Here is a 13828-nt window from a genome sequence, read left to right as displayed (position 1 = left end):
GCTACTGCTTGCTCCAGCTTGTCTTGAGAGAGGATGTGAACAGATTGAATGGGTGCAGATCCTTGCTCAGGGCTGCAGTGTGTTTGCCAGTCTGGTAAACAATGGTCTGCTGTGTGATGAATGGCTGCCAGCTGAATATCCATGTCAATGGGTGGTGAATAGAGATACTGAGGAGAGGTGAGCTGAAGCAAGCCCAGGCAGAGATGACAGAAGAGGGCCTGTGGGCTAGTGTGGAGGTACAGGACAGCGCACCTGGGCCGTGTTTAGTTGGCATGAAACGGAAAAATGTTTTAAAATGGGAAATAAAAGTTTGATATTGAACATTGGAAATGTTTGGTTGTCCACTGAACTACAGTGTTCTTATTGATGTATGATTGCAGAACAAGCATTGGAGAAAGTGACCAACCTACGTGTGACAAATATCAATGGTCGGCGACTCCGAATCGCCTGGGCAGGTGTTTTGGGGGCGACAGGGTACAGGGTCACGTGGAGACAAGGCAACAGTAAGTGTCAGATGATTTCTAATTGGAATGATTTTGTGCTAAACTAGTCCTCCGAAATACAATTATTTTACATGTTATGATAAACATAATTAAAGCAGCAGTCCCTATTTATGTATGTATGTGTTACTGTCTTTCTCACCCTCTATTTAGATGCTGAGCAGTCCCAGTGTTCGTGTCTATAACAGTGTGTTTCACTCCTAGATGCTGAGCAGTCCCGTGATCTGGGACCAGAGGCCTCAACCTACACGTTGGAGGGGTTACAGCCAGACGAGGCTGTGGTCCTGGGTTTGGCGGCTGTGATTGGTCAACGCATCGGGGAAGTGGTCACTCTCTCAGCCAGGACCAATGGGAACACCGGCTCAAGCTCAAGCACGGTTAGCGGCCTGCGAATCGTTGATGTCACCTCGCAGAGGATACGCATCACATGGTCACCTGTTTCCAAGGCAACTGACTACAAGATTACCTGGCGCAGTGAAGATGGTAGGCGCGGTTACATTAAATTATTTGGATGTCATTTGATGAATAAATTACATTCTTATGGATCCTTACCTTAGGTCTCAAAGCACATTAAGGCTCAAATAACACATTTTATAGGGATTGTCTTGTGGTTTCTGTAGTCTAATAGTACAGTAGTAGCAATCCCCAGTAGCATTCTCCTCTCTGCCGGATCCTATCTCTCTACAGGAGTGGAGTCCTCCCGCACAGTGGCCGCTGATGTCACTTCCTTCACCATTGACAGCCTTCAGGAAGATTCCTCCTACCGGGTGTCAGTCTCCTCACTGATTGGCTCTCGAGAAGGACGCCCCGCCTCCCTGAACACCAGAACAGGTACTCAATCGCTCAATTTCCGAATTGACCACTAACCTCTATCCATTCTCTTCTTGATAGCCTTGGTTAGCTGGTTAGCTGTCAACAATATGATAACAGCTTTACTTTGCCCTCACTTAGTTAATTTAAGGATTGATTGAATTAAATGAGTGCTACACTATCATATAAACAGTGCTTGTAAATTGGTGACTGAACTCTTCCACCTCTCTGTCCTCAGCATCAGACCAGGGTGTTGTGGGAACAGTGACCTCACTCCAAGTCCAGGAGTCCCGCGGTGAGGTCGTCAGGGTAACATGGGTGGGCGTGCAGGGAGCAACAGCCTATCGTGTGTCTTGGAAGCGAATTGATGGTAAGAGATTTGATCAGTTTTTCTGCTTTGAAAAATGTTGAAATCTGAATGATATTCCCTGATAGTTCATGATTCAATAGCATAGTATCCATAGCTTATCTTTAACATATGAACCTCTATTTACACCTTTCACACTGAAAGGTCCAATGCAGATGTTTTTATCTCAATATCAAATAATTTCTGGCTAACAATTAAGTACCCTACTGTGATTGTTTTGAATTAAAATAGTTAAAAATGAACAGAAATAGCTTCTTAGCAATGGCCAAATTCTCAAGCAAGAATTTTGATAGGACTGCCTGGGAGTGGTCTGTGGGGAGGGGAAAACTGAACATTTGCTGTTATTGGCAGAGAGGTTTGGAACTCTCTTTCTTATTGGTCAGTTATAGGGTTGGGCAACTTTGATGGGGATGGGGGCCATAGGCCTACGAAATTGGTCCACGGGACTACAAAAGGGGGCCCCGCCTGCAGCCCTCCAGTTGCCCATCTCTGGTCTATTTAAGCAATAAGGCATGAGAGGGTGTGGTATGGCCAATATACCACGGCTAAGGGCTGTTCTTATGCATAATGCAAAATGGAGTTCCTGGATACAGCCCTTAGCCGTGGTATATTGGAAATATACCACAAACCCCCAACATAATAACATAATATTAATGAAACATGGCAGCCATTTTGTGCAAGACCACTCACCACTGCCCCTTCTGTCTTGGTGTAGGTGGGGAGGAGAGGAGCCAGCTGGTGGGTGGTGACCTGACAGCGGTGGATCTGGAGCAGCTGGACCCAGGGGCTCAGTATGAGGTGCAGGTCATGGCCCTGGTCCAGAACAGACAGGGAACCCCGGTCTCTGTCAGAGTCACCACACGTGAGTCACCACTACATCACAGCCTTAAAGAATAGAGACTGTGCGGTAACATGTTCCTCTGTTTGATTAGAATGGATATGAAAACATTGGAAGGTGTAACTTTCCTGTAGTACTATGTCAATTCAGAAAGTAATCTAAATTCCAATTCCAAATTGTTGAATTTGAATTTCAGTGTACTTTAAATGGATTTGAACCCAACCCTGCTATCTAGCATTATGTCCCATAATACTGTAACTTTCCTGTAGTGTTATACTGTATGTGGTGTTTTGATGGCTACTGCTTAGTACTGTATTTCCTCTCCCAGTATTCTCATTGTGTGTGTGTGTGTGTGTGTGTGTGTGTGTAGCAGGGGAACCTGCTGCTGTAGCCCGGGTGGAAGGGGTCAGGGTGCTGGAGGCTACCCCAGGGGTGCTGCGTCTGGTCTGGAGAGGGATGGCCGGGGTTACAGGGTACCGCATCTACTGGAGATCAGCCCTGGGTAAACGCACAGATACACACTCAGATGCACACAAAGAAACATACACAGATACACACAAAGATAAATATACAGATACACACACAGATTTATACACAGATATATATGCATACATAAAATGTGCATCCAAATGTATTTTTGTGAATTTTTTGTTGTTGCATGTAATATTTTTTTTACTGTTTCATTATATTCTCTATTGGTTCCATGTAGGTGAGGCTGAATCGAGCCGTCTGATAGGTAGAGATGCAACCTCGTTTGACCTGGATGGTCTGCGGCCTGGGGTGAGCTACACTGTGAGGCTGGCTGCCATCTTCAGGGACAGAGAGAGTCAAGCTGTCACTATCACTGCCTCCACAGGTATACTTCTCTGTCAACACCATCTCCTCTCCTTTCATTCACTATAGTTAGGGACAGGAGTTTCCTGACCATGTGACCTGACCAAGAAAAACTCTTGGCCCTAGTAATAGGCTATAACTAGTCACTTGCTGTAGTCACAGTATCTCTCTCCATTACTGATCCCTTGCTTCTCTCCTCCTCCCCTCAGCTCCCTTACAGCCTATAAGGGGTCTGCGTGCTATGGAGGTTACCCAGAATTCTGTGTTGTTGGACTGGGTTCCATTAACGGGTGCTACAGGATACGTCCTGCGCTGGAGAGAGGAAAGGGGTGAGACAGACACTGGATATTGTGGTTCAATTTAGTATTTTATTGACAAAGTTACACATTGAAAGGTTGATCTCTAATCTTTGTCTGTGTGTGCGTGTGGGTTTGTGTGTGTGTGCTTGCTTGCATCCGTGTGTGTGTTCTCTAAACAGACACTGGTCCGGGTCAGTCCATCCCTCTGCCTGGGACATCCAGCTCTTACAGGGTGACTGGGCTGCGTCTGGGACTGAGGTACCGCTTCACCCTGCAGCCTAGCTTCCAGAGGGAGGTTGGCCCTGAGACCTCACTGGACAAACGTACTGGTAAGACTGACAATTCTCATACCGGCCCCTGAATCCCTTAAACTACTACTACTACTTTCTAAAATTTCTGCACTGTGACATTTCTTCCCCAAATGTTTCTTTGCCAGTCTAAGAGGAACCAGCCCAACTCAATATTCCTCTCTCTGTCTCTGTGTCTCTGTCTTCAGTGTGTGTAGGTGGTCGTCTGGACGTGGTGTTCCTGGTTCCAGCTTCCAGGGATCGGACCAGCCTGGTTGAGCCCCTACTCTCTCTCCTGACCAGCGCTGCCGGCTCCCTCACCAGCATCGGAGCCCGGGACTCACAGGTACTGGAGTGGTCTAGGATCAGTTTAGCCTTTTAGATCATAATGAATAAGACGTTTAGGAACCTGATCCTAGATGAGGGCTCCTACTCTGAGACGCTTTGTGAAGGCCCAGACATCTGTATATTGGCTTCTGGTGTACTTTTGTGATGTGATTCTGTGGTGTGGTGTTATATTCTGTGGTTCCTGTCTCCTCCAGGTGGGGATTGTAGTATACAGCGCCCGGCCCAAGGTCTGGTTCCTGCTCAGCCGCCATAGCAACAGTGAGACACTGCTTCAGGAGATCCTGTCCACGCCTTTTGAAGACGGCCCAGGGAATGCTATAGGTGTGTGTGTGTGTTTTATACATACCTGTGTGTGTGTGTGTGTGTCAGGGTTTTGCATTAGGAAAATTTGGAAAGATTTTAATTTATCGGACATGGGTGCATAACCCATTAGGCCTTCCACCCATATTGGCTAAATGAGCCACATTTATGCGTCCTTAAAAACAACCTATAGGCCTTACTAATTACAAAAATACTATTCCCTGTGTTCTGATGAGTAGCGTATACACAACTTTATATCCTATTGTTTTATAGTTTTTTGTCTTTCCTAAAACAATAAATAAAATAAAATGTAATTGGTCGCACACACATATTTAGTGAAATGCTTGTAAAGAATAACTGTTCACCTCAAGATTCAAGCTGTCCCAGATTTGAGCACTAAATGCAGCAGGGAATTGCATGCATAGGCCTATAGGCTTAGGTGTCCACTGTATTATAGTAATATTAAAAATATATATATTAAGGAGAAGAAGCCTAGGCAGAGCCCCACAGATGTCGGCAGCATGCGATACCGACATGAATTTCTTTATACTTGTCAGATAGGCTATACTATAGGTGTACAGAAGGAGGCTAATTCATTCATTTTCTATAAGACAATTCTTTTTATGTAGATAAGCGTTATATTGTTAGATTATAGTAGTAACTCTGGTATGCATAAAACATTCTTCTTAACTTTCGGAGTCAGTTGGAGCAGCGGTGTGCTTATCATAGGCCTGCAGTATAATAGGCTAATAGCCACACCACAGCAAACCACAAAAATGTATACACTTTATTAAGGTAATATCAAAAGTAAGTCAAGCCATTAGGGAAAACACGAGCAGGATATTATATTGCCGCAAACACAACATTACAGTTGCAACTTCATTCGGAAAAAGAAAATGGCTCAACAGAATCAAGCAAAACACTTGCGAACTGGTTTTAACCTTCACAAAAGTTTTGAACGGGCTATATTGCAGCAGTTACCCAACAAATGACAGCAATAGGCTGATTATATTTATTTTACAACAGGATTACTTATAACTGATTTTACAGCTAGTACGGAGCACACAATTAAAAATACTTAATTTAAATACATTTAGCCAACGAAAATGTCTCAACAGAATGAAACAAAACATGTTTTGCATGTTTAAAGAACTGGTTTAGATGAATAAATAGGTCTACAATAATAATAATAATGATATACAATAATAATAATGATAAAACAAAAAGTATTATAAATAAAAACATTTTAATGTTCCAAAATTGCATCCTACTTAATAAGTTGCACAGTTGCCTGCATTTGGCTGCACCAACATTCTTCTTATCTTTGTCCACTACAATATTAACTCTTGTCCATACAGAGGACTTTCCTCTTGTAGCAGGTCTCTAGACTAACATTTTCCCTGGTGCACTGGTGCCACTAAGTCTTTCAGTTGGTGACACCAGCCCATGCTTTGGTCGCACAGTCATTCACAGTGCTTTATTTAAAAGTGTAATAGACTACTGAGATGGTATTGAAGAAATTAGTTGTTTCATCATCTTTTCATGTTGTGATTCTAAATATTTTAATGTACAAAATGTGCAACCTAATCCAGTGATTGTCATGCATTTTGGGTAGATTATATTATAGAGCTGAATTTGCCTGCATCTTTATATGCTCTAATACCATAGGCTAATTTATTTAAGTAAGTGAAAACTCATAACACATCACTAACTATAGATAATAGCTACTCATAGTAGCCATGTATTAACCTAACAGTACATTTAATTTCCCCCAAAACGTTACAGTTGTAACATACCGCCAAATGAGGCCTATGCACTAGCAATGGCCAATGTGCATTTCACACTTTGTATCTCAAAGCCATATCAAATGTCTTGTTTGTAAAATAGTTGCTATTGAGCTCAAAATGTGGGTTGAACAATAAAATGTATACCACAGGAGGTTGGTGGTTGGGCAGGACAGGCTTGTGGTAATGGCTGGATCGGAATCAGTGGAATGGTACCAAACACATGGTTTCCACATGGTTTCCATGTGTTTGATGCCATTCCATTTACTCCGTTCCGGACATTATTATAAGTCGGCCTCCCCTCAACAGCCTCCACTGAAGTATACCTACAGAAAGCTGAGAACATCCTCTCTCCGTCTGTGACAACAGGATAGCTGTGTTTTCCCAGCAATTAGATTTTAAAATGTTATCCAATCAGAACACTTTTCTTTCTCCTGGAGCATTTTTTCCCCCGGGAAAGAAGAGAGAGAGTGGCTTGGTCGACACAACAGCAGGAAACGGGTACATGCAGGAAGACACTTTGAAATCATATTTTTAGCCTCCTAAAAAATAGGATGTTTTGATTGAGGTGAATGAATATGCAGCCCGCACCGATAAGACCAATAATGTATTTTACTCGCACAGCCAAATCAACGGGTTGCAAAATGCAACTAAATGGAGCCCTGCCTTGTAGGCTTTTCACTATAGGCATACGGTCTAACTTCGTTCCATCTTCGCAATCAACAGTAGCCTTTGCCAAAGCTCCTCTGTCGCTATAATTTTATTTATCGGCTTTTCATTTATTTTATCGTCCAAAATCCGCCAATTACCGGCTAATGGATAACCTGGTGTGCGTGTGTGCATACGTGTATGCGATGATATGTAACTGTGTATCTTTCCCTGCAGGCCAGGCGGTGACGTTCACTAGACAGTTCCTTCTCAGCCCGACAGCTGGTCGTAGAGCAAGAGTTCCTGGCGTAGTGGTGATCATTGCAGACAAAAAATCATCCGACAACATCACTGTCCCAGCCAGTGCTGTCAAAGCCTCAGGTAGCCTCACACAGACTGTATAGAAAGCACTAACACACAAGCAGATGTACAGCACCTGCACATCTCTACTAATAGAATCTGCTACAATAGTTTTTATCCCCACAGTCCCTTGTCACTGACTGTTTTAAAACAAAAAGGTTGTACAGTAAATAAGAGCAATTCCAACATTTACATGACCATGTGTGTGTGTCTATCAGGTGTCACAGTGCTGGCGGTGGGTATAGGTCGGGCGGACTCTGAGGAACTGCGCCAGGCGGTGACAGATGGCAGCACCCAGAACCTCCTATATGCTCGTGATACCACCCAGCTTGGCACCCTGCACGCCGACCTGGCTGACCTACTGTGTGGCGTCGCCAGGATACCAGAGGGAGGGGTGAGTTAAGAGAGGAAAAGGTGTTGGGGAGGTGAGAGAGAGATCCTGTAGATCCCATGATATTGCTGTCAATGTATGCTCTCCCAGTCAGTCAGTGAATCATTGCCAGGGACTCAGTGACAACAATATGGTGGAGTGCTCTGGGTCTCAGTGTGTATGTTGTTTCCTATCAGGGCCCAGTGGGAGAGCCGTGTACCATACAGTGTCCTCGGGTGAGTTACTTTACTGTCCCTCATCCATCCAAATACAGTAGCCATCATTACACTATCACCATACCTTTCAATTTGTGTGTGCTCTCTTTTTCATCCCTCTTTCCCTCTTTGCCCTGCTCTCGCTCTTATCTGTTCATTTTACTCTCTCTAGGGTGATCGAGGGGAGCGAGGAGAAAAGGTAACAATTGAATTGTTTTAATACCATGCTCTGTAATGTTGTCTTGGAAGCTCTATGGTCAGTAGTTGTATCAGTTGTCCTGAAAAGTTACTGACTCTCTGCTACAGGGAGAGATAGGACGAGACGGTACTGACGGACGCAAAGGAGAGCCTGTGAGTCATTCACCACTGAATATTGATCTGTTACTGGTAGCTCAAACATTAGCGTCTACTTATCATTCACTGAGATATTTAATTGTGTGTGTGTGTTCTAGGGTCGTGATGGTTTGCCTGGCAGGGACGGCCCCAGGGGGCCTGAAGGGCGACAGGGCCTGCCTGGCGGGAGTGAGGCCCCCTCAGTTGGTGTTAGAGGGGAGAAGGGGGAGAGGGTAAGTACATACACATAAACACGTATACTCAACACTAGTACTGTTGTACTGTTCTGCTGTATTTACTGTTGTTCCCTCTTCAGGGTTTTCCTGGTCTGGATGGGGGTCCAGGATTGCCAGGGCGACCAGGGACCCCGGGCCCTGGAGGAGTACCGGTGAGTAGTCAGGGCCAGTCAGGGCCAGTCCCAGTGTGTTAATCTAAAACCCAATAACACATGTTCAACGGTTCATAGGAGCAGGAGCCTTTCTCCTGTTTATGTAGGGTGAGGCAGCTTGATGCACATCCCCTGGACAGGACACTAGTCTATCGCAGGGCCTAAGCCCCAATCCATCTCCTTAATGCTGAGCAGTGGCGATTTTAGCATGTAAATCTTGTTGGGGAAAAAATAAAATAAAGAGTGGGATGCATGCCAGCAAAGACACTAAACAACACTAAACAATACATGAATTGCACTATAACGGTGACAAACAGTGCCTATCACCTGTTAGGGCCTATATAAAGCTGTCCCAACAGCAGAGTCCCAACACCTTACCACTGGTACACCTGGCTATCAGCGGAGCCTATCTGGCAGTGAAACAGTTAATTCAGCCTCATTTACTACCTTTTAAAAAAACATAGCTCATATGGCTGATTTGTTTAAACAAGTGTGGTTTCTACTGACAATTGAGATGTACAAACTATGGCATAAGGGGACAACAAGCAGATAAGAGGCAATCCATAAATTTGATTAAGGCATTAATGAGCGAGCTAGGACAGACGTAGTCAATATAACTATTCAAATTTAAATAAAATCAAACACATACACATGGTTAGCAGATGTTGTGTAGCAAAATGCATGTGCTTCTAGTTCCAACAGTGCAGTAATATCTAACAAATAATCTAACAATTCCCCAACAACTACCTACCTACACATAAATCTAAAGGGGTGAATGAGAATATGTACATATAAATATATGAATAAGCGATGGTCGAGCGGCATAAGCAAGGTGCAATAGATGGTATAAAATACAGTATATACATGTGATATGAGTAATGTAAGGTATATAAACATTATTAAAGTGGCATTGTTTAAAGTGACTAGTGATCCATTTATTAAAGTGTCCAGTGATTGGGTCTCAAACAGTATATACATGTGATATGAGTAATGTAAGGTATATAAACATTATTAAAGTGGCATTATTTAAAGTGGCATTGTTTAAAGAGACTAGTGATCCATTTATTAAAGTGTCCAGGGATTGGGTCTCAATGTGGGAAGCAGCCTCTTTGAGTTAGTGATTGCTGTTTAGTAGTCTGATGGCCTTAGATAGGTAGAAGCTGTTTTTCAGTCTCTCGGTCCCAGCTTTGATGCACCTGTACTGACCTTGCCTTCTGGATGATAGCGGTGTGAACAGGCAGTGGCTCGGTTGGTTGTTGTCCTTGATGATCTTTTTGGCCTTCCTGTGACATCGGGTGCTGTATCGGGTGCTGCATCGGGTGCTGATGTCATGTACTTTCCATCTCCCCCTTCACCACCCTCTAGAGAGCCGTGTGGTTGATGGCGGTGCAGTTGCCGTACCAGGCGGTGATAAAGCCTGACAGGATGCTCTCGATTGTGCATCTGTGAAAGTTTATCAGGGTTTGTGTGACAAGCCAAATTTCTTCAGCCTCCTGATGTTGAAGAGGCGCTGTTGCACCTTCTTCACCACGCTGTCTGTGTGGGTGGACCATTTCACCACTGCTTCTCCACATTTGGAGACCTCCACTGCTGACCCTTGTGGATAGGGGGCTGCTCCCTCTGCTGTTTCCTGAAGTCCACGATCATCTCCTTTGTTTTGTTGACGTTGAGTGAGAGGTTGTTTTCCTGACACCATACTCCTAGTGCCCTCTCCTCCTCCCTGTAGGCTCGTCGTTGTTGGTGATCAAGCCCACTACTGTTGTGTTGTCTGCAAACTTGACGATTGAGTTGGAAGCATGCATGGCCACGCAGTCATGGGTGAACAGGGAGTACAGGAGAGGACTGAGCACGCACTCTTGTGGGGCTCCAGTGTTGAGGGTCAGTGAGGTGGAGATGTTGTTTCCTACCTTCACCACCTTGGGGCGGCCCATCAGAAAGTCCAGGACCCAGTTGCACAGGGAGGGGTTGAGACCCAGGGCCTCCAGCTTGATGATGAGCTTGGAGGGTACTATAGTTTTGAATGCTGAGCTGTAGTCAATGAACAGCATTCTTACATAGGTATTATTTTTGTCCAGATGGGATAGGGCAGCAATTGTTCAGCACTTTTGAAATGTACTGCAACAGAATTCAGAACATGGGCCATTCTTGCAGTGTTTTCACTGTACACCCAAATAAAGGGTCGTATAAGCAGACAATGAAAGCTCTTACAATATTCAATGATTACATTTCTCAAAAACATGTTGTAGGCTACATGTGCACCACCAAGTCAGAACAGTAGGCGAAATTAAATTCAGATTTTGCAGTTCCGAGTTACGTTGTTTTGAGCGTGGCACAAGTCATGCTTCATTGACAGCATGGCCAATGTTGAATGTTTATCATTTTAAACTAGGAAAACCCTTAATCTTAGACCACACAGCCACTCCACTGAATAACAGGCTAATGATTGCTTTGCAATGCTTGCAGCTAGCCACTGATTCCTTCCAAACCAAACATTGTTGAATTTGCGATTTCCAACTTGCTGTGTAATGTTTATGTCCAATGGCCAATGAGCACCAATACGTTTTATCTATAATTTCTCTTCATTAATTCTCTTCATATGACAAGGATTAAAAATGATTTGCCAGTAGATTGTCGACTTGATTCACGATGATGACTGCTAGCTAAGATTTTGAAAGTATCAGTCCAATCAAAGCTACTGTAGATATGTGATTTGACATCATTTTATCTGTGGCCAATGACCTTGAGCCTTCTTGGATGGGCACTTCTAATGTAACTCTATGGCAGCACCCAAGGGGCTTGAATTTTCTAGCTCTTCCCTTAGACTTGACTGTGACTTAGTTTCCCCATGAGTGACAGAACATTGAGCCAGTCACGGCGCAACGCTCCGTATTTTCTGTTGGCTTTCCCCACCACCACAGAAAGCACTTAGCTAGGCTGAATCACCTGCATTTTGGAGCTGCCTTACTCAAGAAAACAAAAATGAGACCATGTTTGTATGCAGCTTTATTATGTCAATGATATATATATTTTTTACATTGTTTGAAAACTTATTTTTGACACGTGTTAATGCCAAAATAACATGCAAATCAGGAAAGGCCAAATAATGTGGGTCTCAAAACAGGCTATGCCCCACCTGCTCTGAATGATGGGTCGCCACTGATGCTGAGTGCCAAGCACTCAGAATTTTTGGTATGACTCGACCGGGGATCGAACCCCTTACCTTTCAATCTCAGGGCAGACAATCTAACCACAATGACGCTGGAGTTGGTCCAACCTGCTTTAGACGTTGTTTAATAGATGTTTTGCTATTTTGTCTTTTTCAGGGTTCACAGGGGCTATCAGGTATCAGAGGAGATCCTGTGAGTATCCCTCAGCAATACCTATTTGATCTGTTTTATATATCTAGCACTTATGTGTGTTGTATTATGAAGTCAGATTTTTGATGTTCTCTCTGTGGCAGGGTGATCCTGGGGTTAAAGGAGCATCAGGGGCTAAGGGTGACCGGGGCGACAGGGTGAGTACAGCACACCTCTTTTCCCTCAGTAAACTATATGTTGTAAGTGATTGGAGACAGGTGCAGGAATTCGTAATAGGGGGGATTTAATACTCCACCCAAAATATACAACATGCCATGAAAAGGCACGGGGATGAAGCCCAAAACAAACACGTTTACAAAGACACAGGGATGTAACCCAAACAAAAGAGCAGGGTTAAACCTCTAATAAATACACGAGATGAGACCTGCAATACACTACGCGAGACCCGTAATAACAAGTGCACAACAATACACGGGACGAGACCCATAATAACAAGTGCACAATACACGCAGCACAAAAGCCGAAAGAACAGGTACTCACAGACCAACGGACATGGGAACAATAACTGACAAGACAATGGTGAACAGAGGGCACATATATACAATTACTAATCAGGGGAATTGGAATCAGGTGTACGTAATGAGACAGTTCAGTGACGCCTAGACTCTGGTGACGTAGACCTCCAGAACTGGTGCACAGAATTAGCAGCAGTACCGGGGGAATCTGTGACAGTATGTCATCCCATCTGTTATATGTATATTCAATGTTCACTAAGCTGGTTCTCTACTGGTGTTTCAGGGTGAACCAGGGTCGGCTGTTTCAGGAGGAGGTCTGCCTGGCAGGAAAGGAGAACCAGGGATTCCAGGATTACCAGTGAGACACACACCCACACAGTCAGACACACACATGCACGTGTGATTGTAGGTCAAATTCTTTGTGATGATTAATGATATTTCTTTGTTACCTAGGGTACCACAGGGCGTCCAGGAACTGAAGGGGCCAAGGGCTTTGTGGGACCTGCAGGGATCCCAGGACAGGACGGTCGCCCCGGGATACCAGGCGCCCTTGGCCTCTCCATCAAGGTCAGTTACCCTGGTCTGGTCCTTGAACAGACCACATGGGAAGAAAGACACTAATTCAAGTAGCATGTAACCTGTATGTATACTGTGAATATCACGAGTGACCACATGTGGGAGAAAGACACTAATTCAAGTAGCCTGTAACCTGTGTGTCAAGCAATCAATCAAATGTATTTATAAAGCCTTTCTTACGTCAGCTGATGTCACAAAGTTCTGCACAGAAACCCAGCCTAAAACCCCAAACAGCAAGCAATGCAGGTGTATGTATACTGTGGATATCAAGTGGCCACATGGGGAAGAAAGACACTCATTGAAGTAGCCTGTAACCTGTATGTGTAAGGCCCGATGCTGGACAGGAGAAGCAAGTACAGGGAGTCAAACATTTAATAGGGAACGGACATAGAACACGACAGAAACAGCGTCAGCACGTGGGTAAACAAGGACATATGACAAACATCAATCCCGAAGCAGGGAACAGAGCTAGGGAACAGACAGATATAGGGAAGGCAATAACACAAGTAATAGAATTCGGCGGAGTCTAATGAGTGCAGATGTGCGTCACGGGGAAAGGCAGGTGTGCGTACTGATGGTGGCTTGATTGCGTAATCCTGGGTAGCCTGGCGACCTCGAGGGCCAGGGGGAGGAAGAGCGGGAACAGGCGTGAGTGTATGTATACTGTGAACGTCAAGAGTGGACACACAGGGTTGGAAGAGAGTTGCTACTCATTTTGCAGGCACCTCATCAGTTCAGG

General features: G+C 44.4%; 1 protein-coding gene across 6 annotated transcripts in view; it reads left to right on the top strand.

Moving 5' to 3' along the window:
* Positions 1-13828, top strand: part of LOC112255281 (collagen alpha-1(VII) chain) — a 126457-nt gene that overhangs the window by 67126 nt on the left and 45503 nt on the right. For all 6 annotated transcript variants that reach the window (XM_042324490.1, XM_042324493.1, XM_042324492.1 and 3 more), the window contains 22 exons: positions 381-503; positions 705-983; positions 1188-1331; positions 1549-1680; positions 2393-2539; positions 2886-3017; positions 3225-3371; positions 3559-3678; positions 3828-3977; positions 4145-4281; positions 4478-4604; positions 7253-7396; positions 7594-7769; positions 7943-7981; positions 8133-8159; positions 8267-8311; positions 8413-8526; positions 8610-8681; positions 12005-12040; positions 12142-12195; positions 12797-12871; positions 12967-13080. In XM_042324490.1, coding sequence (XP_042180424.1) covers positions 381-503; positions 705-983; positions 1188-1331; positions 1549-1680; positions 2393-2539; positions 2886-3017; positions 3225-3371; positions 3559-3678; positions 3828-3977; positions 4145-4281; positions 4478-4604; positions 7253-7396; positions 7594-7769; positions 7943-7981; positions 8133-8159; positions 8267-8311; positions 8413-8526; positions 8610-8681; positions 12005-12040; positions 12142-12195; positions 12797-12871; positions 12967-13080 — 2534 coding nt within the window. The remainder of the gene's footprint in view (positions 1-380; positions 504-704; positions 984-1187; positions 1332-1548; positions 1681-2392; positions 2540-2885; positions 3018-3224; positions 3372-3558; positions 3679-3827; positions 3978-4144; positions 4282-4477; positions 4605-7252; positions 7397-7593; positions 7770-7942; positions 7982-8132; positions 8160-8266; positions 8312-8412; positions 8527-8609; positions 8682-12004; positions 12041-12141; positions 12196-12796; positions 12872-12966; positions 13081-13828) is intronic.

The sequence above is a fragment of the Oncorhynchus tshawytscha genome, linkage group LG07 (assembly GCF_018296145.1).
Source record: "Oncorhynchus tshawytscha isolate Ot180627B linkage group LG07, Otsh_v2.0, whole genome shotgun sequence".
Lineage (NCBI taxonomy): Eukaryota > Metazoa > Chordata > Actinopteri > Salmoniformes > Salmonidae > Oncorhynchus > Oncorhynchus tshawytscha.
Note: the sequence above shows the minus strand (reverse complement) of the source record. Positions and strands in the feature narration are given on the sequence as shown.